Raw genomic sequence first — 27,069 nt, 5'->3', positions numbered from 1 at the left:
CAAGGAAATAATAATGAATTGGGATTATCCAAGGTATTCCTGGCAATAAACCAGCTCGTACATATTGGCTCACTGTCATTCAACCATAAAAACAAAACAATTCACTCAGAAGTGTTCTATTTTAAGAGTATTTACTGACTTCAGTATTCTAACCTTTAATAACTTCCCATGTCATAAATGTCTTTACTTATACATCTTCCTACTAGACTATAAGGTCCCTGAGAGTATGTGAATCTTATCATGTTTCTCCTTGGCTTATAACACACTGCTTCAAAGTCCACACACTGTGACTAGACCCAGCCACATTTTTCAACATTTTACCACAAGTCTGATCTACATTCCAACTACCCCGATACTGCACTTCCTGAGTACACTATGCTATTTCCTACTGTCTCTTATATATATATGTTAATCCTATTACTTCTCTTCCTCATGTATATGATTGAACTCTCATCTGTTTTCAAGATTCAGCCTCATTTCTAAACACATGCCAAAGTTCATTTCCTATTTCCTCTATTTTTACTTCTTTTTAAGCCATCGTTCCCTCCCCCAACTCCCACAGGTCACTAACAATTATTTTTATCCTGAAAGAAAATAAAAACTGATTCCCTTAAAACAAATATAAATTTAAAAGCTCAGAGTTATGTTACCTTCTTTTAAAAATGGAATATATAAAATCTCTGTGGTTTAGTAAACACTGAAATTTATCTAAGCTATGAAAATGGCCATTATGTCTAGCCAAAAATGCATAACTCAAACTCTTATCCAGCTACTTCAAGAAGCAGAAGACTTATGCTAGGAAAACATTTTGTGAAAGATTTTGGCAAAAAAATTTCTGCAAGAAAATAGTTTTCCTTTCAATAAATTTTTATTGCATCTATATGAATTCCTAAAAAGCAGGGAGTGGGGTGTTGTCCAAGCTTTGATTTTGTTTACGGTGCTGGGTTCATAAGTACTTAATACATTACTCACAGTAATTAGCTAAATAACTGAATAGTAGGCCATGAGTAGAGAAATGAGAGTGTGTCATGAACCAAAGATTATGATAAACCATATTTTGTGTCCCTAAAGGTTCCAATAAAAAAGAAATTTAAATATAACCATATTACCAAAAATAATAAAACAAAAAGAAAAACTGCTGTAGCATTTTGGTGTTATTTACTTTCATACTTTTTTTTCCTATTCAAAAGAGTATGTAATTATAAACACTACATAACAAAAACACATTTATCAACCAACAAAGTATTTCATACAGTCGAAATGGTAAAATCATTTACAGCATTTCTCTAAAAAGTGATTTCTTACTTGATTTCCCACTTTTATGTTTCTTCACATTTTTATTTCTGCTGTAGTCTATTAGCTGTGGTTTTGATTTTGGTTCTCTTAGCCAGCTAATATCGGTCTTGCTGTCATCACATTTGTATTCTGTGTCAGTATCACTAAAGAGATTTTTCTTTTTATGATTAGTTACAGTCTATAAAAACAAAAAAACACAATCCTTGTAATAGATGAAGGAATCTGGCTTATTATATGTCATATAAAGGAAGTTAAACCAAAAAAATAAAATAAAATTAAAAAACCCACCAAAAAACTCAGAAAAACTAACTTCTCATTTTTTTTTAGCACACTAAATCATCTATCTGGCATTAAGGACCTATCCAATAAAATCACTCAGAAATCCAGATCAGAGATTGAGATTTATATTTTGCTGTCAATGTTGTTGTTAATTAAAAGTTAAATCAGAACAGCTTACTTCCGTAGAGACAAAACCTAATACCATTGAAGAGAGTAACTAAGGTTGTCATATTTTCTATTACTAGATGATTACAAATAGCTCAGAGACCATAGGAAAAGTCAAAATAGGAACATGGATAATCTCCAGAGTAAAAAAAAAAAAATGATCCGAATATTTTTGTTTTCCAGTTCTGGGATAATCTTTGGCATTGAAAAATTAGTAAAAGAAATACTGATTTTAATAGACACATTAGGATATTATAACTTACTCTTTTATCTTTTGTTTTGAGAGAAGGTTCAAGTTCATAATGATTCCTTAAACCTAACCTTAAACAAAAATATGCATTAATTTAAATCTTAATTACTTGTTTTCTTAAGGTAGCATGCAACTGGACAGTTAGACCTGGGTTTTCTGCAGACCTGGGTTTTCTGCCTTAACTCTTTTACTAAGTCCCTATATAAATGTGGCCAAGTCACTTATTCTCTCTGACCTCAGTTAATTATAAAGTAACAAGGTTAGATGAAAAGACTAAGTCCTTTCAGCTTCCAACTAATGTTAAGTGTACAGAATCTGCAAATTAATTTTAGAAGTAAATGCTAAAATGATAGAATAATAGGAGTAGTTATGACAGCATTTTTATTCTCTCTTTTGATATGTTAAAATGTCAAACTGGGAGGAAATAATTTAAGAAAAAGAACAACTGAGAAAACTGTATTTTAAACTGATCCATCTAATTATAATAAAAATACCTACAATGTTATTGAACTATCCACGCAGGTTTCTCTAGCTGTAGCTTGAAATTCTTGGATCTATATTATGAATAAGCATTAAAAAATTTCTTAGTGTTAAAAGAAGGTAAACAACAATTAAAAGAAATTAACATAAAAATCTTGTTTCTATAACTTCATGTAAGATGTGACAATAAAATTAATCTTACTAAAATGTTTTTATATTTAAGAAGAAAGCTAATAATATAAACTATATTAAAAACAAATAAGATTAAATCTGTTGCATCAGTAAAGAAAGTGACTTTCTTGTTGCCCCAGTTACTCATTTTTCTCTACTTCAGTCCAAAAGATTTGAAAGAAAACCAAAAATACCTAGGTTGGTACAAAATAAATTTTGAAGAATTTAATAATATACGTTAAAATATTTTAAAGCATATCTATAAGAGGATGGAAATTAGAAAACATGCTCTAATAACTGCATGGTGAATACAAAATAAATACTGAATAACTAAATACAAAATTTAGTATTTTGTACAAAATACAAACTTCTGATTTCTAGCTTACTCCAAGTTTTATAATAGGCTCATCAGCTCCATTCAAATTAAAATTGTAAACATCATTCCTGTAAAAATGAAGAGAAATATTAACTTCATTATACAACAAATAAATTTATTGTCTTCAAATATGAAGAAAACTTTTAAGATTTATGAAAACTTACTTACAATGGGCATTCAGAAGTAACATTAACAAAAGTAGTCTTCAACTGTCTATAACTTTTTTTCTGAACCTTTTCCTAAATACAGAAGAAATTTACATAAAACCATTCAAACTGGTATATTACTTGTCAAACAAATAACAGATGCAACTAAATTTTCATATATTATCTAGTTGTTTCTACTAATATAAATTTTACATTTGTGAGTTTCTTTATAAACATCCACACTTTAAAAAATATTGAAGACTTAAGTGTTAACTGAGAACATAATAGAAAGTATTACAAATCAAATACAAACGATCCTTATATCTTTAATATTTATTGACATTACTGGACATAGGTAAATGACCTCACTGGTATTCTACAAGCTGAATTTAAGTGATTCTAGGATCACAAAACAATCATGCTTCTACTTTTTTCCCCCAGAATCTCATTTGCTTTAAACTGTTAAATAGAAAAATTTCAGGAGAGGCTACGGTTTATGTAAAATCTCATGTGAAAGAGCCAAAATTGTATCAATCAACTAGTATTATTAGGGAAAGATGTGTGTACATTTATTCCTATAGCCCACTGCTCAAAGTATATTCAATCTGATCAAAAAGTAGGCAGAAAAGAAGTTAAATAAAATTTTAACATACTTAAGTGTGTAATTATGTTATTAGAGTAATTTAACTATAATTAAGTACACAAATATCACTGAATGATTGATTACTGATCAGAAACAATTAGAAGTCTAATTTAATATCTGGAAGTTGGAAATATTAAAACTAAAATATTCATTTTAGTTGTGATTCATCTTCAATTTTATTATTTCTTTTGGCTGTTTTATAATAAAATAGTTTACATTATTCCAAAAAGTTTATCCTTCAGTATTTTACTCCTCTAATCACTGATCTGACTTGTCCTTTCCAAAATGATTTTTACCATTGTTTAGATACATTTGCTCAATTCATCTTTTGCATACCAGTGTTTGCTAAGTATTACTGAAGATCCAAAAATGAGCAGGTATTAAAGAAGATACAAGTGTGAGCAAAGGTCTTACTTATATAGGATACAAAGATGATTCTAAACAGTTGCATTCTAGTAGAAGACAGAAGAGAGAAAAAAAGAACTGCAATAGTTAATAAAAAGGTACAAAGACATTATCGCACAGATTCAGAATTCTTGCCCATTTGGATTTTGAGTTAGGGCACCTTAGAAAGTTTTCATAAAGAAGGTAGACTCTGAAGCAAGGCTTGCAAGGAGGAATAAAGTTCTGACAAGGAGAAAAGAGGGTGAAAGAACCTGGCGACTCGCTTCGAAGTTCTTTCCAAAGGGGGAAGAAAAAGAATAAACACTTAGGAAAGACACTTCAGGGAATCTCAATTTATTATGTTTCAGCTAAATAAGACATGTCTAGGGAACTAACTTTAGGAAATAAGACAGACTTTTAAGAGGTCTAGGGAGCCAGCTTAAGTCTCCACTTAATTCAATAAGGAGGGGAGGAGATATGGGGATATATGTATACGTACAGCTGATTCACTCTGTTATAAAGCAGAAACTAACACACCACTGTAAAGCAATTGTACTCCAATAAAGATGTTAAAAAAAAAAAAAAACCAATAGAGACCAAAGAAGGATTCTCAATAAGAGAATGACATGATTGAAGCTGCATGCTTTGGAAAGTAATAAAGCTAGTATTGAATGTAATGAATGGATTGGCACAGAGAAAATACTAGAGACAAAAAGAATTACATAAAGGATATTATAATAACCCAGGGATTAGAAATTAGAGCTCAAACAAAAAAAATAGGAGTTGGCACAGGCAGGAGAGGGAAGACTCAAGAGGAACTTACAGAAGGTAAAGCTCAAAACTTGAAATTAACTGGAGATAATTGTGAGGAATAAATCAAAGATAATTGATATTTTAAACCTGGATGAATAATAAATGTTTTTATCAAAAATATGGACTTCAGAATGATCTTATTGTCAAGAGAGATGTGATAAGTTAGGGAAAAAATGGTACTGAATCATGTACCAAAAAGTAAAAATATCACACATGTATGTAAAAGAAGCATTTTCTTTGAAAAGTAGAACAGAAGTTTAGTGGGCTTTTCTGAGTACTTGCCACTAATCTGGTCAGTTGTTTAATCCATTTTTCAATATGCTGAAAACATTAAATCTACTTCCATCCTACTACTATTCTATTTTACTGTAAAGTCAAATATCATAGAGTTTGACTATACATTTGGTGTAGTTAAATACATGAAACTTACCTTACTGAGCTGTAGATCAGATTTGTTTGAAAAACCACTATAAAAAAGGTTTTGTCAAAATTAAAAAGGCAATTAAATGTCAGTAGAATGTTTTTCATAAAATCCATATTATATAAGGTAAAACATATTTGGATCACTAAGTCTACATTCAATATGCTACAAATAACTGATATGTAACAGTCTTAGTCTGATATTTTTGCAACTCCACACACCGTAAACAGCAACAATAAAACTTAAGTCTAAGTTGAATCACTCATGCGGCAGGAGGTGCCAGACGATTTAAATGAATGGTTCTGCCATGAGAGTAATTTTTTTTATGCCATATAAAGTCAGAATTAACTTAAACATGAATTAACTACCTGGAAGCCTATAAAGAAACATTTTATAATAAAAAAAAACCTTCAGAAAGATTGCAAACAAGGAATACATATATACAATACAAAATAACTCATTTCAGCTCATTTAAATTTCATATTTTATTAAGCAATATATGTAAATATATTTAGTCTTACTTATCACTAGGCTCAATAAATAACATTTCTAAAATGTCTATATCCTAAAGATTTATTTCTGAAATGGTATGCTGTATCAATATGGTACTCTTGATACTTTATAAAATGTAATCAGATACTAGAATGACTAATTTCAATTGTAGTTCCCTTTCTATATAATTTAAACAGATTCTATTTATAAAAGTAAATAAGTACCTGTGTTTTCTAATGGAAAGTTACATTATTTGGACATATGTTTAAAACTAACCTTAAAACTAGGTAAAATAATTTAGTTGTACCTCTCAGAAAAATATTCATTTCTAAATTTAAGGACATACCTGTCAATCAAAGACTCCTTTAATTTTCTTGTAGACTTTATGCCATCCTTTGGTTTGTATCTCTTATTAATTTGGCTTATCAAAGATTCTGCTGCATCACTAAATCCTTTCCCTTTTGACTCTTCTCTCTGAAACAATTTGTTAGCTACTTAAAAACTCTACCAGTTAACCTTCAAAGGAAAAAAAGGCTGAAAAGAACATTTAAGAAAAAATCTGATTCTATAAATAACTACAAAGAGAAATAAAAGGGGTCAGAAATTATTTTTTTTTTAAAAGAAATAAGTTTAGGCCTTGTTAGGCATTACAACAACTTAGAATAAGTCTTTTAACATATAGAAATGTACAGAGTGCTTTGCAGCGATTAAAAAAAGTTTCTATCCATGGGGGAAAAAATCATAAAAAACTGAAGGAAACCAGAAGTTGGTTCTTTGAAAAGATCAATAAAATTGATAAGCCTCTAGCCAAGTTCATTAAGAAAAAATACAGAAATTACTAGTATCAGAAATGAGAGGCTATCACTATGGATCACATGGATAAATCACAAAGATAATAAAAAAAATATTATGAACAACTCTATGCTCATGAATTTGATAACCTAGAGTAAATGGACCAATTCCCTGAAAGATAAATTCTACTAAAACTCACACAGGGAGAAATAAATCATCTGAATAGGCCTAATCTATTAAAGAAATTGAAACAATAATTAATACCTGCCAAAACAGAAAGCAACAGGCCCAGATGGGTTCACTGTTGAGTTTTATCAAACATTTAAGGAAGAATTATACAACTTTTCACAATCTTTCAGAAGACAGAAGCAGAGGGAGTACCTCCTAACTCACTGTATGAAACCAATATATCCTAATACCAAAATCAAAGGAATTACAAGAAAGGAAAGCTGTAGACTAATATTTCTTATAAACACAGATGCAAAAATCCTCAACCAAAAATTTAGCAAATTGAATACAATAATGTATAAAAAGAATTATGTACCCACAACCAAGTGGAATTAATTCCAGGTATGCAATGTTGATTCAACATCTGAAAATCAACTAATATAATCCAGGCTAAGGAAGAAAAGTCATATGATCATATCAGTAGATGCACAAAAGCATTTGACGAAATCCAATACCCATTCACAATAACAATTCTCAGAAAACTAGGAATGGAGAATATCCTCACTTTGATAAAGAACATCTAAAAAAAAAACTACAGCTAACATTATAAATTAATGGAGAGAAACTAGATACTCTCCCACTAATATCAGAAACAAGGAAAGGATGTCTGCTCTCACCACTCCTATTCAACATCATTCTAGAAGTCTTACTAATGCCGTAAGACAACAAAAGGGAATACACTACATACATATTGGGAAGGAAGAAATAAAACTGTCTTTGTTTACAGATGACATCACTGTCTATGTAGAAAACCTCAAAAAAATCAACAAAAATATCCTTGGAGCTAAAGAACAATTATAGCACAATTGAAGGATACAAGGGCCTTTCTTCAGAAAGAAGAGAGAATAGCGTACTGAGAATCAAGAAGAAAGTGACCCAAAAGGATTTGGTTAAAAAAGAAAGTAGCCAAATGAGGCAGAAAAAGGGAATTGCAGGTTAAAAACAAAATAAAGAGTAGCCTGGTCAAGACAAATGAAATAATAACTAATTATATACAACAACTGCAAAATTAGCTACTAAATATTTCACTTGCACACTAAGATGCTCCAATATATGAACATTTTACACTGACTCTAGAAATTTGGCCACCCAGGTATTAGTAATACTCTGGAAGATAAATGAAGGCCTGTACAACCTGGATCTCTTAAGGCATAGTGAAAAAGCGATTGCATTACTGGCAGTGGAAATGTATTCTGATTAGAAAATTTTCTTAATCTGCATCTTGGTAGCAATGACCAAAGAAAAGGTTTATAACTTTAACTGCTATAAAAAGTAAACTTTCAGTCTCAAAGTATGGTGCAAACTAGCTAAAACTCTCCTGGAGATTTTCTACAGATGATTAATTTGAAGAAGTGGAGTCTCCAATGAGGACAAGCAACATTTACAACGGAAGATAAGTCTCCTCCACCCCACTCCCATACTTTCTTGAAAAACCTCGTCAAACTTTAAGGCAATAATCCAAGAAATGTTTCAGATGCTACTATGCGCAAAGCTGTGCTAGGCCATGCAGGAAAACAAACATTGAGTAAAACATAGTCTTTACACTCTAATAGGTTAAAACAGGGGGAAAGAACACACAAAATAACCATTTATTAAAAAAGAAAGGTAAGCACCATAAGAGAGGCACAGACAGTTCTATATGCATGTTCCGAAGAATCTGAGGGACAGAGTGGGAGAGACCCAACAAGAGGAGACAAGGAACTGCAGGGTTCATTCATGCTATACCTATTTACATGCCAGCTATGTGCCAGCAGGCACATGGGTTCTATCAGGGCTGGGACGGGGGAGAGGTCAGAAAGGTGTTCAGGAGGCATGCACTCTCAGAGTCTAAGCTTGAATTAAAGAACATGGTATTACTAGTGGTTACCAGTGGGGAGAGGGGAGAGGGGAGAGGGAAGAGGAGAGGGGCAAGATAGGGGTATGGGATTAAGAGATGCAAACTACTAAATATAAAATAGATAAGCAACAAGGGTAAATCGCACAGCATAGAGAAATACAGCCATTATTTTGTAATAACTTTAAATGGAGTATAATCTATAAAAATATTGAATCACTATATTATACACCTGCAACTAACGTAATATTGTAAATCAACGATACTTCAATTAAAAAAAGGACAGGGTATTACAAACACTAAATTTGTAGCAATTAATCAAGCTTCTTTCACTTTATGTTATTAAGTAGGCATATTATGGGTGTGCAGAAATAAAACACACTGAAAGCTCACCATTTTTTTTTGTTTCAAATCCCAGGAATTAAATTCAGATGTCAATCTTTTCCCTGATTTTCTATGACTTTTTGCATTTTTTCTAGGAGAAGGGCTTTTATCACAGATAGCAGTATTCACATCTTTTGACAGTGTGTATTTCTTCCTACAGATCACAGATTCTTCAACTGTCTTATTTAGGAGAACTGATTTAAAAGTAGTTTCAGATTCAATATGCCAATCACTCTGCTTTGTATTTTCAATATTTTTCTCCTCCAAATGTTTAGAATGATTCAGTTGTTGTTGTTTGTTTCTTTTGCAAACTTCTACTTCTGCTTTATGTATTTTGTTATGCTGCATTCTTTCTTTCCCATACTGCACCTTTCCCATTTCCTGAGAATTATCATCAGATATTGAAGAGGATGATTTTTGTTTAGTAAGTTTTTTGTTGATAACAATATCTAGTGGGAAAATGAGAAATTAATCCTTATTAAATTTATAAACTGATCATATACAAAATTTGTTAAAACCAAAATAGTTGTTAAGACATTTCAAGAAATGAGTATTTCCTTGAACAACTATTTTATATACAGAGAAAACTGTGTTTCACCTTGATTAAATGTGCCTCCTGATGAAGTACTTGCTCTTTGGTTATTACACAGATTAATATTTGTTACAGGTGTCCAACACGCCCATTTGGAGTGCATTTTATTTCCACAGATGTTGTCTAAAATACCAGGTGACCTGCAAAATAAATTCATTTGCTTATCACAAAACATTAGCCTATGACTCTGATATAAGACCTTGGTTCTTTTTATTTAGTCAATGTTTATTGACAGAAATTTAACAGTCAAGTATGAAAATTATTCTCATAAGTCCTGATGAAAGTTAAAATTTACTATATAATTGATCAAGATTAAAGAATATTATTGTGAAGGTTCCATTATTGCTACTATTTTGATATCTACCTAAATACATCTCACATATCTTACACGTCTTCATGTATATCTAAACTTGGTTAATTTTCTTCACATTCATACTTTATTGTTTTAAAAATCTCATTCATTTTAAGTCTCTCAATTTGAAAAGAGTTATGTTGGTTGAAGAAACATATAGGCTATTCCCCATTGTGCGATCATAATAATACTTGAAAGATGATAAATTCTATAACCAATACTACATTCTAAGACTATAAAGGCCTTGTCCTTTAAATTTATTACACTCATCTAAAAGTAACATTACTATAGGCTAAATGATTTGATAGGTTTTCTCATACTTACACAGGTTTATCTATTTTTCCCACTGCCTGTGAATCAGGAACAATTTCCTGGAGTTCACCTAAATAGAACAAAAATTATGGTATTTTCATTTTTTCATGCAGTTGGCAGGGTAAAATGAAAGCTAGAATTTGATCAAAGTTCACATATTGGGATGGAAAGATTGATTGATCTCATCTTCCCCCTCCCAGACCCAAACTTCTTGGGAACAAAGGCTGTATTATATTTCCTTGTAACCTCTAAGTTCTTTGCATAAAGCTGAATGTATTCATTATAAATCTTTTTTTTCAAATAAATGAAAGGGAAGTATAGAGAGAAGTGAGTATATATATATATATATGTATGTGTGTATGTGTGTGTGTGTGTATATATATATATATATATATATATATATATATAAAGAATGACTAAAATTAAACCAAGGATTACTTACTAAAATTTTGGTTTGGGAATTCAATGTCCTTATTTTCTGTCTTTTCTATAACTTTAGCAGTTTCGATATGCTATAAACAGGGGAGAAATTTTAATATAAATTTGAATTAAGGCATTATATGAAAACAACTTTTAAAAGCCAGAGTATTAAAGTTTAAAACTTTTTTGCCTTACTATTAAAAGTTGGATAGTATTTCTATTTATTTCATAATGATTATGCCCATTCTAGAATACTGCCTATCCTAAAACACAAGAAAGTAACTTTCATTGCAGATAAGGAGGCAGAAGATCCTACAAATTTTCTGATCTCAGCCACAGCTAGAAAAATAATTCAATTTTCCTCTCTGAGAATTTCTAGCACCTCCATGGCGTATCTTCTCTTGCTATTGATCTCATAGCCTGCATCTATTCTGTCTTTTCACTAACATACATATGAACCGGAAATTATGAAGTATTAACTTATTTTGTAAAGTTTTGGCCACTGCACAAGTAACTTCTTGACTGTAGCAAGCTTCCCTCTTTCCATAGCCACAGGTACACACCTGCCCAGACCAAATAAAAATTTGCCATCACTATCAGAAAAATATACCCTCTAACTAAGATATTTTGCCTCATCCTGGCTGTCTTCCCTACTGGGAGAGGAGCAGTATGAAAATGTACAGATGTGTTTTTTGTTGTCACAATGACAGAAGGGCTCTCCTGACAATAAGTAAGCCCAGGCCTAGGACACTTCTCATCCTACAACATTCAGAACCACACTGCACAGCTAAACAATACTGCCCCTATTAAGAAACACTTAGGTAGACAATTTGAACCATTACTTTGACTATTTTTTCCTAGTATCTTCAACTCTTGCACCCTTTATCTTTCGGCCACATAACCATTAAAAATTTTTTTACATCCACCATCTTTCTTTTTTTTACTGTAACACCAAGGCTGCTAAGCTTTATTTGAGGAAATTATACTTACTTCTAAACTAATGCCATGATAAGCTTCATAGTCTTAAATTTGAACTGGGCCCTCAACACTGCCTAACGCTTGTACTTATTCTTCCCCCTCTCCATTCTCTCTCAGTAGTTATTCCAAACCTCTGTGTGTCTCTGAGCCCTCTACTTCAAGGCTCTGTCCCCAAGAGAAGCTCACCATGCTCACACTTCAGAGAAAACAAAAGCTTTCAGGTGTTCCTCCTCATCTACAAACTTATCTGTATCTCTGATTACCTATTTCTCCAAGACACAACTTTCTCTCATCCATTCCCTGCTCTGTCCCCCCTTCAACTTCCTGGAAAGAATGCCCTCCTCGATGTCCATGTGACTAATAACCTTTATTGACCCTTCAAAAATTAACTCCTCTCCATCTCCTAAAAGAGCATCTCCTGATCTTCAGCTTCCCCTCCAGCTGTGGGATTAGGCACCTGCCCCTCTACTAGGTTTCTACTGCATCCTGTATGTACATCTGAGAACACATACAATATTATAATCATCTTATTAATTTGTCTAATTCCCATGCTAGACTTTGAGATACTAAAAGACAGATTCCACTTGTGTCTTATATTTCTAAACCAGAACCTTCCCCATAGCAGACACTAATTTGTATAATAAACTAAAGAATGATGGCAAGTCCATTTCTCCTACTGAATGCATAAATCAGTTACACTGAATGAATATTTCTAAATTTTATTGTTAGCACAGTAAATGATTGATAAGACCTTACTTTCAAGGACAATAAATGATATCTAAAAAAATTTAAAAAGCAATACTGTAGGAAAAGTGAGACACTCATCACTGCTTGCAAAAGTAGTTAGCTCAATTATGTATTTCTACAATAACTTGATAAAAATTTATTTAAAAATGCTTTCAAAGAAAAGTTACTTTGTCTGTATTATCTCCTCTATTTCTTTCTTCAGATGGTCTAGATTTAAGCGATACAGCATTATCCACTCCATTTTCCAATGTTTTAGAAGCACCAGGTTTTTCTGTAGAACTCATCATTTGCAGTGGTGGTTTAATTCTTCTTCTTCTTCGTGGTGTTGCTAAAAAGGAGGACAAAGGACTGCTGTATTTGTAGGATTTTCTACGTTGCTCTCACTGAGATAATTTTTGCTGAGGAAGGTTAAAAAAGGGGATTCTAAGATGGGTCCCAGGTTTCTGACTTAGATGAGTAACTGGATATGGACGCCATATTCCAAGGTAAGAAATGGAGAAAAACTGGCAGGGAGGGTGGAAAGATGAATTTATTTTGGACCTGTTAAGTTTGAGAAGTTTGTCAAATATTAGATAATTTCCCAGTAGGCAATCAGATTTTGGGAACAGAAGGTCACTATTAAATTGTCACAAAGATTAAATAATACTGTGTTTATAGCAACTAGTACACAGTATCAGATTATTTTTAAATTTTTATTTAACTCTTAGTATGTACAAGGCACTGTCTAAATGTTTCACAACATTTCTTGTTTAATGAATAATTTTTATTTAATCCTTTAAACAATTTGATGAGGTTAGACACTTTAGTCCCATTTCATAGAAAGGAAACTGGTTCTAAACTTAGCTACAAAGTACATACCCAGGAGCGGGGAAACAAGCCCAAGCAGCCTGATTAATTTAATGTTTTATCCACTATGTTATGCTGGCTCCCACTTAAAATTACAACAAATTATTAATGCTGGATATTAATATTCTGAATAATGTTTATATGGATACCCATTAAACTTCTCAGACATTTATAATTTTTTGACAGAAGACATTTGTGGTTCATATTTTATTAATTTTTATATCCCCAAATTATCCTCTAGATAAATTAGGTCCAAAATACTCCTGAATTTAAAAAATGCCGGCTTAAAACAATAATACTTGTTAGGAATCTTCAAAGACAATAAAACTTACATGTACTGACTAAAAATATTGGACTTCTCACAGTGTATCTATCTGCGCCAGAAACAATCATTGATGCTTCAGACATTTTTCTTTTGCTAGGAGTAATTATCTTAAACCATGAGAAAAAAAAAACACATTAAATATACATTCTCTTTTGAAATTAAATATCCTATAATTTTATTCACAACATTTTGCCTTGACTACACAGAAAAGACATATGGTATTTTATAAACAATATGATATCCAGAAATATCTGTAGTTTAGCCAGACTTGAAGGATTTTATCCTAATGTTTGGTATTGAATAGATAGCCGAAACAAGTAAAGGATGCTGTTTTAAAGAATATTTAAAGAATATCCAGACTTAGAAGTATAGTACCTTTATATATTAGCTGAAAATATTTTATTGACACTCAGTTTATCTAGTTAACCATTGGCTCACAATTTCGTATTGTATTTCATAAGGCTAATGTTTGGAACACATATTTATGTAAACTTGTTTGTGAAAGTTTTCATAACATTAAGCCTTCAAAACTTTCACACATTTAAAAAACTGTATTAATATTCTGTGAAGACTGAACTGCCTTTGGAGTAAAAAGCAGCTACAGGAGTTCAGAGACTCAGTGGCACACAAGCTAGTGTTCCAAAAAAGATGTGCATTTTCTAACTTTAGCCTAGAATGACTGATAAGAGCAACAGATGTAGATAAGCAGAGGCGGGACTACAGGGGACAGGAGTTCCAGAGGATGCCGTACAAAGGACTACATGATGACAAACCATAAAGAGGGAGAAGACAGCTGTTTTGAAAAAGGCACCTGCCCCTAAGACAGAGAAAAAAAAAATTGATGGAGTTTTGAGTAGGTACGTATATGGGGCAATGGAGGAAAGGTGGGGAAGGATAGGAGAAATGTGAATTCTAAGATGAACCAGAAAATAAGCTACTGAATCAGCAGATTCTTCTTAAAGAAATTACAGTTCTAGTGGTATATAATGAATGAGATCCAAAAAGTTACTTATTCATATAAATGCTTTGGACAGTTAGTCCTTATTGAAAACACAGTGTGTATTTAACAACAGTGCAATGTTTTTCAAACTTTAGTGTGGTTAAGATCTTTTCCAGAGTTTGTGTTATGATTCAATAGGTTTAAGGTGGGGAGGGGGGGTCCAAGAATCTGCATTTTTAGTAAGTACTCAAGTTATGATTCTGATATAAAGACACAAAAAAAGGCTTTTATAATCTAATCATCTGAGGGAACTACAGTTGACAAAAATGATACTTTTAATTTAATGAAGGGCACAGACTAAAGGGAAAAATAGTAACACAATGTATGGAAGAGGCTGTGAGAGTTACAGTTGCCTGAAGGTGAGAGATTAGTAAAAATAATTGGGAAAAGCTCCATTAAGAAAGTAAAAATGAACAAAGATTTACAAATGTAAGTACACTTTAGATAAGCAGAGGTAAAAGCAGCATGAATGAAAGTACAGGGGCAAGAATGAGCATGCCATAAAAAAAGAGACAGTAAAGCAACTGACCATACTAAAGTGGAGGGTATTTCAATAGAGTAATATTAAATTACAGAATGTCTTCAAACTAAGTCAAAACTTAGATTTAATGGGATAAACACAGAGATGACAAGGCTTTCTGAGCAGAAGAATGCTATGAGGAAACTGGTATTAAGAAAAATCAGTGGTGTACGACACAGGGTAGCTCACAAAATGGAGCAACAGTGTCAAAGACACTATTAGAAGGTTACTGTATAACCTAGGTATGCTAAAATGAGTAACGGTAAAGGGAATAATAAGGAGGAAACGATGTGAGAGATACTATGAAAGAACAATCACTAGCACCTTGGTTCTAGGTATGGGGGGAGAAGAGTTTGGAATCAAGGATATCATCAGAAAAATGAACGGTAACATTACTGAAGTATGGAGGCAGATGCAAACTTGAGGCAAAAGATAAAGAGTTTGAGGTAGACTTTAGGAAAGGGCTTAAAGAGACACAACCAAGGGAAATATTAAAAGAGTAAGTGGAGACGTAGCTATAGAACTTTGAACAGAAGCCTGGTACATTTTAAGAGCTTAAATTATGCACAGGAAGGAAGCTCTCTAAGGGAGAAGGCACAGAGATGTTCAGAAGGCTGGGTATCAAGCTTTTAGAGCAAATCTACATTTAGGAGACAGTGAAAGTATCTCTGATGTAGTAACAGAAGTAAAAAGAGAATTAAAATGCTAACATAGAAGACAAAGGAGAGGACATTAAGAAAGAGAGGGCTGTTAGCAATGTCAAGTGTCACAGCAAGATGTGGAGAAGGCGGCTGAGAAATGGTTCTATCACATGTGGCCTAGAGGAGATCCTCAATGGAGCAGGAGGAGGAGAAAGAACCTAGTATTTTGCTTTCTTTCCTCATGCAAATAAACAGAACATTACATTATAAATTTGTATTGGCCAGTGCAGAGACAGAACAGAAAGGATAAATGCAAAAAGTGGTAGTTACTTTCCTATATATCTCTAATTTGAAACTTACAAGTGTATGGCATACCTTGTCCTAAATCCCTAAACCTTACATATAAACACAATCTACTGAAACACTAACTTTTTTTTTTTTTTGAAACACTAACTTTTGTTTGCATTTGTAAAAGGCAGGGGAAATACTCTGAAATGTGACTGATAAACATATGAATTCTAGATGCTTTTTTCTATAATTATATATAGCAATGATTTGACCTATGTTATTTTATAAATGACTATTTTGATGCCATATATACCTCAGGCTGACTATTTTTTCTGTCCCCTTGATTACTGTTTTTGATATATTTTGGAGGTTTAGCAAATTCCTCTTGGGGGTTAGCTTTTTCTTTCAAACTAACAAGTTCTTCTTCGACTGGTGAGATTTGACTTTCTGGGACTAGAATCTGTTGGAGAATAAGGAAAAAGTGTTTAAAACTGCAAACCATAGGCAGTTCTCAAAAATCACTGGATGTCTTCGTAAAGCGCTCATTCATCTTACACTCATAAAGGTCAATTCTTTTTGTCTTATATCTATGTACTGTTATAATTTTTAGTCCTTTTTCAAACGTTAATAGACATAAAACAGGCTTTGGCGTTAGTGGAAGAACATGTACTTCTGATTTTTATTTAAAGTTACCAAAACTGGTATTAATAACAATCTACCTTCTGTACTGAAATAAATGATTATTAATATGTTTAAAAAGTATATACATCTTATTGGGGCACTATGTTGAGACAATTTATTTTTTTAGATATTCACCCTCCAAGATGAACTTTATTACTGTGCTATTATTATTTAGGGTTAAACTTAGCCCAGTGGTAAAAATCAAGTAAGTTAGACACATACCTGTGATCCACTTGCATCAAAAAGAATATGCACAGATGTTTTGGCAACTGAAACGCCTTGTTTTCTGGTAAATTCCTAAAGTAAAATTAATTCAAAGGGATGTCATTTTCTCCCAGTTCTTTCCATTTTAATGCAATTATTTCCTATACCTGTTTCCTTCCAAAATTGCCAAATTATCTTAAATCATTATTATTTATACATATAAATACTCTTTTCAGAATAATTCAATGACTCCCCACTAACCACGGTCTTAGCCTGCTATTTTGGTAAGGGTTCCTCACAAGCATATTATCTGCTATTCTTCACCATAAATCTTTTGCACGCTATAGACTGAATTTTTCCCCCGCAATGCATATGTTGAAACATAGTCCCCAAGGATGGTATTAGGAGTGGAGGCCTTTGGGGGTTGCTAAGGTCATAAGGGCAGAGCCCTTATGAATGGAATTAGTGTTCTTATAAAACAGACCCCAGAGAAATCCCTCACCCCTTCCACCATGTAAGGACACCATGAAAAGATGGCCATCGATGAACCAGGAAACGGGCCCTCACCAGACACTGAGTCTGCTGGCGCCCTGATCTGACTCACAGCCTCCAGAACTATGAGAAAAAAATGTTTGTTGTTTAGGCCACCCAGTCTATGGTATTTTTGTTACAGTAGCCTGAACAAACTAAGACATGGACCATCCAAGCTTGTCAACTGAACATCTCCCTAAACATAACATGAATTCCCACCTTGATTCCCAGTTAAACAATATCCGACTTATATCGTCTTCCAGTCCTGGAAAGCATCTTATCTAAATTTCATTCATTAACTTCAAAGGCCATTTCAAGGCCCACCTCCATAGCCTTTCCTTCATATCTGACTCTTAATGTGCATTCTTTCTTCAACATCTATACTTCATTTTCTATATGCCACTTCTTCTGAGGCACATTCTGTAATTCTCACAATGTTTAATATCTTGAAAACAAGCCTTTGTCTCATTTCACTTTCTAAACACCTCGCAGAAATTCATTAAATGTTTTGAGTAGCTGCTGCTAATTCTGTCATCTGAGATTCTTTCTAATTGGTATCTGAAAGGGTATGGCTAACAATCTGATGGCCATTCCACAATACAAATTTAAAGGACTAAAAATCTACATGTTATTTTATAAAGAATTGTAGGGAAAAAAAATCAATGAAACTTATAGTCCCAAGTAACTGAAAGTTTCCAGAATTATGAAAATAAATGTTTATTAAAAAGAGTTTGACTTACCCTATACTTATTTGCACCAAAAATTTTTTGTGTCACGTTAGTGATTTCTAACGATGCATCAAAATACAAAAGCAATTCCTTCCCTTCTTTTTCACTAACTTTTACTTTATTTTTCAGAGTTATAGTCAGTAGCTTCTTCGATTCTCTCACTGTACGCAAATGAATCACACTGATTAGTTTACATTCATTCCTATGATACCACTCTATAGGTATACTATAAATAAGAAAAGCATGCAGCATACCAATTAAAATGAACTGAAATAAAATTAACTTTTAGGATTTAACAGTATTTAAATTAATCAATTCTGGTACTAACTACTTACATAAACAAATCAACAATTCAGTTTATTTTTCAAAGTCTCAGTTTCCTGATCTATAAATTACAAGGTAATACAATAATTAATGAACTAAAGCCCTGAGTACATTCTGGACACTAACAGGTTCTTAATAAATATTCTTTGGACACATCTGAGAAAACTATTTTCTTAATTTAAAACAGGCAAAAAAGAAAATAACTTTAATTCCATAACTATTCCTAGGCATAAGCATCTATTCAGACATTTCTATTAAATCCACAGTTACAAACGTGTTGACAATGAACGTTTGATAAAAACTTGAGTACCAGGATATTGTGAAGGAAGAAGGATACAGTGCTAATCCTCAAAAAATTCACCAATCCAGTGAAAAGAAAATACTGTTAAGTGCCAGTTTATATGAAGTATTCACCTCCCTTCCTCCAAAAAGTTACAGAAAATTACCTGGCACCCAATTAATGTGCCTGTATTATGGACCGAAGGCCACTATGGTCCTGTCCTACCTCTGGTGGTGCTCCTGTTGCTGACTGAGAAGTCTCCACACCTGCCCCCAGTGTTTGCTTTTGGGCAAGAGGAAAACATCCTGAGGGAGAAGGACCACACCAAGGACAAAACTTTGTGTCTGCATCAGGAAAAGCTCCGCTGGCCACTCCATGCTACCCTAAAGGACAAATGTCCCTATCGGCTATAAAACTCTCTGATCCTTACGAGGCTTGCCCAAACAGAAAATGTCTTATTTGCTTTTGCAGCTATATGGTCATGAAACTTCCTCCGTGATGTCCTTTGATGGTACTAAGAAGTATTAGTTGCCTGAAGATAGTGGTAACGCAGTTTCTAATCCAAAATGCTGGTAGTTTTTTTTTTTTTTTTTTAAAGAAAAAACAGTCACAAGTCTCAACAGTAAAAGTTTTCAGGCTTTAGAGATGAAAGATCAGGTGACGTTGAAAATGATAATGTTTCAGATTTTGATGATGAAGATTAGAACACTTATAATCTTTACGAATATTTTTGTTTATTGTTATATCCCTCTGATACACATTTGAATTTTTTTCTGCAGCTTGCTGTGAACTTAGAGTAAATGCAGTATTTGCTTCACTGCTTGCATGAACATGGTATTAGAATTACTTCCAATTTATTATTTTGCTGAATGCTTTGTACCTTTTTCTACAAAGCATTCTCCACGTATGTCATGACTATCTACATAAGAATTTGTTGATATTTGTTATATTTTATTACTGACTTTGTTGAAATTTCTGATATTTGCTTTGACTGCCTAGACTATATCGTGGCTTGCTTTTTAGTTAGCAATATTACTGAGATACCAGAAAACTTCCTATTTTGTTGCTTCCTATAAAATCCAAGTATTTATAGATATCAACATATTTGGATCTTATGTTATCTAGATATTTCTGTAGGATTCCAGTATACTATTCTTAAATGAATATAATAATATGTTTTCTCCTGCAAAACCATTCAAAAAAACACTTAAAAACTGTCCATGGAGCCTTTATTTTATATACGCCTATAAATTGAACATAAAAGGGTCTAACCTCACCCTATTGTGCTGCTGCTTCCCCATTCCTTCAGTCTGCAACTGTAGATGCTCTTTTTCACTAGAACTATTGGTTGATCTCCAGAGTCCACACTTTTTTTTAACTTCCATGAGTGCCAGTCATGTAAAAAATTCAGATCTTGCCTGCTCCACATAGGTAGACTACATCACCACTTTATTACAAAGGATATTAAAAGATACAAATGAACAGCCAGATGAAGAGAGACAGTGTGAGGTCTGGAAAAGTCCTGAGCACAGAAGACACTATCCCTGTGGCGTCTGGGGTGTGCCACCAAGGGTCAGTATAAGGACTGAAGTGTGTATACTGATATTGATAATGAAAGAGTTAATTATTACATTGACATCTGAAATTTCAGTGGAAATTTTGATGGAGTGGGATGTTAAACAGAATGTAGAAAAGAACAGAAATGAAGAGCAAGAAAGGGAAAGATTTAGTAAAAACTATTCTCTCAAAATTGGCTATGAATGGAAAAAGAATGAGATAGAGGAAGACATAGGATCCACGTAGACTTTTTTAAGATGCAGTGACAAATGTACCATAAAAATGTATGATGTTAAAACTACAGGAGAGGACGTTATGTTAAGTGAAATAAGCCAGTCACAAAAAGACATATGCTGCATGATTCCACTTAAAATAGTCAATTTCATAGAAACAAAAAGTAGAATGGTGGTTACCAGGGGCTGGGTGGAGGGGAAAAAGGGGAACTGTTCAATGAGTATGGAGTTTCAATTTCTCAAGATGACGAAAGTTCTGAAGATCTGTTTCACAATAATGTGAATGTACTTAACACTACTGAACTATATACACTAAAAAATGGTTAAGATGGTAAATATTATGTGATTTTTACCACAATAAAAAAAATAAGAGAAACTGCGTGAGGGTGTATATGGAAACTTTCTACACTATTCTGGCAAGTTTTCTGTAATCTAAAACTATTCTAAAATTTAACATTTATCTTTAAAAAAGACCCAAATCAAACTTCCAGAGATGAAAAATATAATGCCTGATAAACATTACACAGGATAGAACAGAAGCAGGTTACACACTGCAGAAGAAAATATTAACTAGCAACAAAACACAGCAATAAAAAACTACCGAAATGAAAAAAGAGAGTGGAAATAAAAGCCTGGAGTTTGGGTAGAGAATCCAGAGAATCAGTGAGCTATGGGAGAACTTCATATAGCTTAGTATATATGTAATCAGAGCCTCCAGAGAGGAGGAGAAAAAAGAAGGAGCAGAAAAAAATATTTGAAGAACAGTGGATAAAAACTTTAGAAGCAAGGAAGCTCAATGAACCTCAAGAACGAACAATATGAAGAAAATTACACTAAAGCACTATAATCAAATGTTTAAAACTACTAATAAATAGAAAAACTTAAAATCAGCCAGGGGAAAAAAAGACTTTAAACAAAAAGGAGCAAACATAAGAGTGACAGACTTCTCATCAGAAACAATGCAAGCCAAGAGAGAGTAGAGTAACCTCTTTCAAGTACACTGAAAGGAAGACAACAGGCAGTCTAGAATTCTATATGTATCAAAAATACTTTGCAAAACAAAAACAAAATAAAGACTTTCTGACATAAAAAACCTGAAAGAACTCATCACCAGCATATTTGCAGGTCAAGAAATATTAGAGAAGTCACCTAGGCAGAAGGAAAATTATACCAAATGGAAATCTGGGTCTATACAAATGAAAGCTGAACACTGGAAATGGTAAATATGTGGGTAAATATAAAATACTTTTTAATCCACTTTTTAAATCTCTTTAAAAACTAATTGGCTGCATAAAGAATAATATCATTATACCATAATATGAGGTCTTTGACACATTCAGAAGCAAAAAAATTTTTAGCATTATGGGCAGCAATGGCACAAAGGCCAGGAAAGCAAAAATGGAAGTTTACTACTACAAGGTTCTTATAGTATTCATAAAGGGGTATAATATTACTTCAACACACACACTATTAAGTTAAATATGTATAAAATAAACCGTAAATCAGCCACTAAAAAGGTGGATATAAAGCCAACAAAAGAAATACAATGAAACCACTGAAAATGAATTAACACCAAAGAAGAAAAAGAGGAAAAGAAACAAGGCAGATGGGATGGCACTTAGAAAAAACAAAAGCTAGATGATGAATTTAAAGCAAATCAATAGTCACATTAAAAACCACAAAAGGCAGAGACTATCAAATTACACTGACAGTCTCTGATATGATGCCCAGTATCAGTATATGATGCCTATAAGAAACCCACTTTAAATACACAGACACAAATGACTTAAAAATAAAGAAAAGCTATGCCATGCTATAATTAACCAACAGAAACTTGGAGAGAGTATACTAATATTATATAAAGTAGACTGCAGAGCAAAGAATATTACCACAGGAAAAAGAATCATTTCATAATGATAAATTTATGAAGAAAAGATAATACCACTAAATATTTATAAAACTAATAACAGAAATTCAAAATATCTGAAGCGAAAAAATAACAGAACTGCATAGAAAAAAACCCACAGCTCTAGTGGTGACTTCAATACCGCTCCCTCAATAAGTGATAGAACAAGGAGGCAGACAATGAGGGAGGATATATGACAACACTATCAACCCAACCCTCCACCCAACAACAGCAGAATACACATTCCTTCAAGCGCACTCACACCATTCACCAAGACAGACCATATTCTGGGTCATAAAATAAGTGTCAATATACTGAAAAGGATTCTCAAAAATCATACAAAGTATACTCTCTCATAACAATGAAATTAAGTTAGAAATCAGTAGCAGGAAAATATCCCTGAAATCTCAAGTATGTAGAAACTAAATAAAACACTTTTAAATAAACCTATGGGTCAAGGAAGAAACCAAAAGAGAAATTTAAAAAGAATAAATTACTGAAAATGGAAATACAGCACACGGCAATTTGTAGGATGCTGCTAAGGAAGTACTTAGGGGAAGAATTTAAAGCACTAAACAGCTAAATTAGAAGAGAAAAAATGGTCTCAGGTCAATGACTTCAGCCTCACCCTGAGAGGCTAGAAACAGGAAAGCAAATTACAACTAAAGTAAGCAGAAGAAAAGAACAGATATAAGAGCACAGATCAATTAAATTGAAAATCAAAACACAAAAATGAGAAAAATCGATGAAACTAAAGGCTGGCTCTTAGAGAATATCAATAAAATTGATATAACTCTCATCAGACTGATTAGGAAAAAAAGATACAACTTAGCAGTATCAGCAGCAACAGGGGGACCATCACTACAGAACCTACAGACAGTAAAAAGATAAAATGGGACCATTATAAACCACTTTATGCCAATAAATTTGACAACATGTTTACTTGAAAGACACAAATTACCAAAGTTTACTCAAGGGAAAAAATAGATAACCTGAAAAACCCTCTCTCTATTAAATTAATTGAATTTGTAGTTAAGAGCCTTCAGCAAAGAAAAGTAAAAGTGCAAGCCCAGATTGCTTCACTGGTAAATACTACCAAGTACTTAAGGAAGAAACAATACCAATTCTACACATACTCTTAGAGAAAACTGAAGACTATAGAATACTTGCCAGTTCAGCCTATGAAGCTAACAATGCCCTGATTCTGAAACTTAAAAACAAAAAAAACAAAAAAACAGACATTACAGGAAAAGAAAACCAGACCTTCTAGAACATGAAATACCAAATTCCTAACTAAATTTTGCAAATCAATTCCAATAATATATAAAAGAATAATACATCACAAAGAAGTGTAACTATTGTTACAATGTTATTTCTCCAGATATCAAACTACAATCCCAGTCGTAATTCTAGCAGGCTTTTTGTAGCAATTGATAAGCCAATTTTAAAATTTACATGGAAATTCAAAAGGTCTAGAATTTCCGAAACAGTCTTGAAAAAAAAAACCAAACCCACAGTGTTAGAAGACTAACACTATCTCACTTTAAGACTCACTATAAATCTACAGTAATTAAAACAATGTGGTACTGGCATAGGGAACAGATCAATGGAATGGACTACAGCATCAAGACCTGCACTTCTACCAGTCATTTGATTTTCAACAAGGGAACCAATGAAGTCCAGTGGGGAAAGGAAAACCTTTTCATCAAATAGTCCTGAAATAACTGTATACCCATATGAAAAAATGAACCTAACTCCTATATCACACCATAATCAAATATTAATTTGAGATGGATCATAATCCTCAACATAAAAGCTAAAACCATGAAGTTTTTATAGAAAAACAGGAGAAACTCTTTGTGACTTGGTAGTAGGCAAAATTTCTTAGGTCACACAAAGCAATAACCATGAAAAAAAAAAAACTGATCATGTGGACTTCAAATTTAAAAACTTCTGCTCATTAAAGACACCACTGAGAAAATGAATAAGATACAGATAGGGAGAAAATACTCACAGAACATATATTTGTCGAAGGATTCATATCCAGGATACATAAGAACTCAAAAACGTAATAATAAAAAAGACAGTCCAGTAAAAAAAAAAAAATGGACAAAATATTTAAACAGACACTTCACGAAGAAGATATATGAGTGGCCATTAAGCACATGAAAAAGTGCTCAACATCACTGGTTATTAGGAAAATGCAAATAAAAGCTATCATGAGATACCACTACATGCCCACTGAGATAACTAAAATATGTCTTGATATCTGAATCTGGAGTGGTGCCAGTCTGCCAAGGTGTATGATTTTTGTCCAGCACGTATTGACAAGAAAGTGACTGATCATGGGTTTTAGACTAGATAGAGAAGGAAATAAATACAAGATATTGGGGGAAATGTGGGGTCAGGGAATTTGATGATATTGAACTATCAAATTTATGAATGTGAACATATGAAAATGTTGATCTGCTTTCATCAGTCTATTATGTTTTTCCATAGAGTGTGCAACTTCTACTCCAACAGAATCAAGAAGATAGTTATAGAAAACAAGTTTAATACCTTCAATGCTGTATATTTGTACTTCTTCCTCAGGCACAGTGACTGCTTCCCACTGATGATTCTTAAATTTAAAAACAGGTTTTGATCATAAATAATAATTCATTCTTGCTTTAAAGCTCCTTTAAACACCATTTTAAGTTATACAAACAATAAAGGTTATTATTTTTTTTTTACTAAGTATCACTAAGTAACTGGTTGATATAACACATTTCTTGCTCCATCAATTGACTAGATAATATATTATACTTGTCACATTTAATCTATTTGTTCATTCTTAAAAGTAAATGACAGTACTGACTACTTTTATGGTTTCCTATTCTTAACCAAAAGCAAAGAATGACTAGCCATTCATATTTATTAGAGTATACCCTTTTAAAAAATATTACCAAATCCTGTCATTTCTTCCTTTGAAATGTTGTGTGATCATATTCATCCCCCAATTCCCACTCATTAATTGATTGTCCTTAGAGTCAAACACTGAATGCATGTGAATAATAACCTAAAATGTTTTCCCCTTCCAAGTATTTTCATTGAAAATTTGTATAAGTGAATAAAATAATATGAATTCACACAAAAAAGTCATGGTAAAAATTAGAACCATTCCTAAAAGATGGGATCCTAAAACCTTCAGTAATCTTATGATGAAAATAGATCCAATTCTTTTGCTATTTAAGGACCACTCATTGTATAGAAATTCTGCTAAATCCTCGATCGCTTCACTAACTCCCTCCCTTATTTGCCTTAATTGAAACCAGTCTGTACTCTGAGGGCACCACTACTGTTATAATTATAGCCTTCTCCAGTTAAGGTGCTAATTCTCCCAGACCTCAAAACCTCAGGGTCGGCAGGAAAGGGCTGGTCTCCTCCTCTCTCCCCAACACTTTGAGCAGCTTCACATTTCTCTGTGTGTAAAAACCTTGCCCCTTTGTGGCACATGCCAGCTGCCACACATACCTACCGGTTATCACCTACTAACTTTAAAGTGACTCTTCCTCATACATGGAGGCACCTGGTTCAAAGCTTTCCTTTTGAAAAAATGTCTACATTATAAAAATTTTCAAACAGATTATAAAAAATAGAAATCATAGTATATTGAATCCAAAATATGCCCGTACCCAGCTTCAACAGTTACCGATATATTATACCCACTTGTTTCATCTTCACCCCCTACTCTCCCTCTATTACACTCTCCTCCTCTTGACCTCAGTTTTTTATTTAATCTCTCTGTCACCCCAGCCATCAACTTTAAAACTCTTATCCTTAAAGTACCTAAAAAAAAAAACCGCCCCCTTGAATCCACATCTCACTTTAGCTTCTACTGTTCTCTTTCCCTTGTCTTTACTTCCTCTACAAATATTTCAACTTTCCAGGAATGCCTAAATCCTCATCACTTAAGTGAAATTGCTCTTTCATGGATCACCGGTTTTTATTTATTTAACATGTGTTTTGACAGTGTTCATCATTTCCGCTCATAAAACACCCTTCCTTTGTCTTCTATAACATGATACCCTTTTGTTCTGATTCGTCAAGTATCCTTCAGGCTAGAGTCTCTTCTACCTATCCTGTATAAGTTTTTTTTTCACAGTTCTGTCATGTAGACACTCATTAAATACCATGGTTTTATTTATCATCTATATACAGAGAGCTTCTAAATCTCCACTTACAGCTCAGCTCTCTCACCTCAACTTCAGACCAATATATCCAACTGCCTACAAGATATCTTCAGCTGAATACCCCACAAATACCTCCAAATCAAAACATCCAAAGTTGAGCTCATCATCTTCCCCTACAAAACTGATCCTCCTGAGACAGCATCTTCATCCATCCAGTTACCCAAGTTTTATTAATCCTTCCTCTTTTTACTACAAACAAACTACCAAGTCTGCTCAAT

At 33.0% G+C, this 27,069-nt stretch overlaps 1 protein-coding gene across 1 annotated transcript in view; it reads right to left on the bottom strand.

Moving 5' to 3' along the window:
• The window catches only part of SYCP2 (synaptonemal complex protein 2), an 80,522-nt gene that overhangs the window by 18,403 nt on the left and 35,050 nt on the right, over positions 1-27,069 (bottom strand). The window contains exons 14-30 of the mRNA XM_082361010.1: positions 25,179-25,239; positions 18,332-18,480; positions 17,079-17,153; positions 16,489-16,635; positions 13,734-13,833; positions 12,723-12,883; positions 10,853-10,922; positions 10,423-10,480; positions 9,753-9,886; positions 9,164-9,603; positions 6,263-6,390; positions 5,434-5,470; positions 3,186-3,256; positions 3,028-3,085; positions 2,489-2,544; positions 2,004-2,061; positions 1,306-1,474 (exon numbers count right to left, since the gene is read on the bottom strand). Coding sequence (XP_082217136.1) covers positions 1,306-1,474; positions 2,004-2,061; positions 2,489-2,544; positions 3,028-3,085; positions 3,186-3,256; positions 5,434-5,470; positions 6,263-6,390; positions 9,164-9,603; positions 9,753-9,886; positions 10,423-10,480; positions 10,853-10,922; positions 12,723-12,883; positions 13,734-13,833; positions 16,489-16,635; positions 17,079-17,153; positions 18,332-18,480; positions 25,179-25,239 — 1,972 coding nt within the window. The remainder of the gene's footprint in view (positions 1-1,305; positions 1,475-2,003; positions 2,062-2,488; positions 2,545-3,027; positions 3,086-3,185; positions 3,257-5,433; positions 5,471-6,262; positions 6,391-9,163; positions 9,604-9,752; positions 9,887-10,422; positions 10,481-10,852; positions 10,923-12,722; positions 12,884-13,733; positions 13,834-16,488; positions 16,636-17,078; positions 17,154-18,331; positions 18,481-25,178; positions 25,240-27,069) is intronic.

This window comes from Balaenoptera borealis (assembly GCF_965194805.1).
Source record: "Balaenoptera borealis genome assembly, chromosome: 16".
NCBI classification, from domain to species: domain Eukaryota; kingdom Metazoa; phylum Chordata; class Mammalia; order Artiodactyla; family Balaenopteridae; genus Balaenoptera; species Balaenoptera borealis.
The sequence above is the reverse complement of the archived record's forward strand: the minus strand, read 5'-3'. Positions and strand labels throughout refer to the sequence as shown.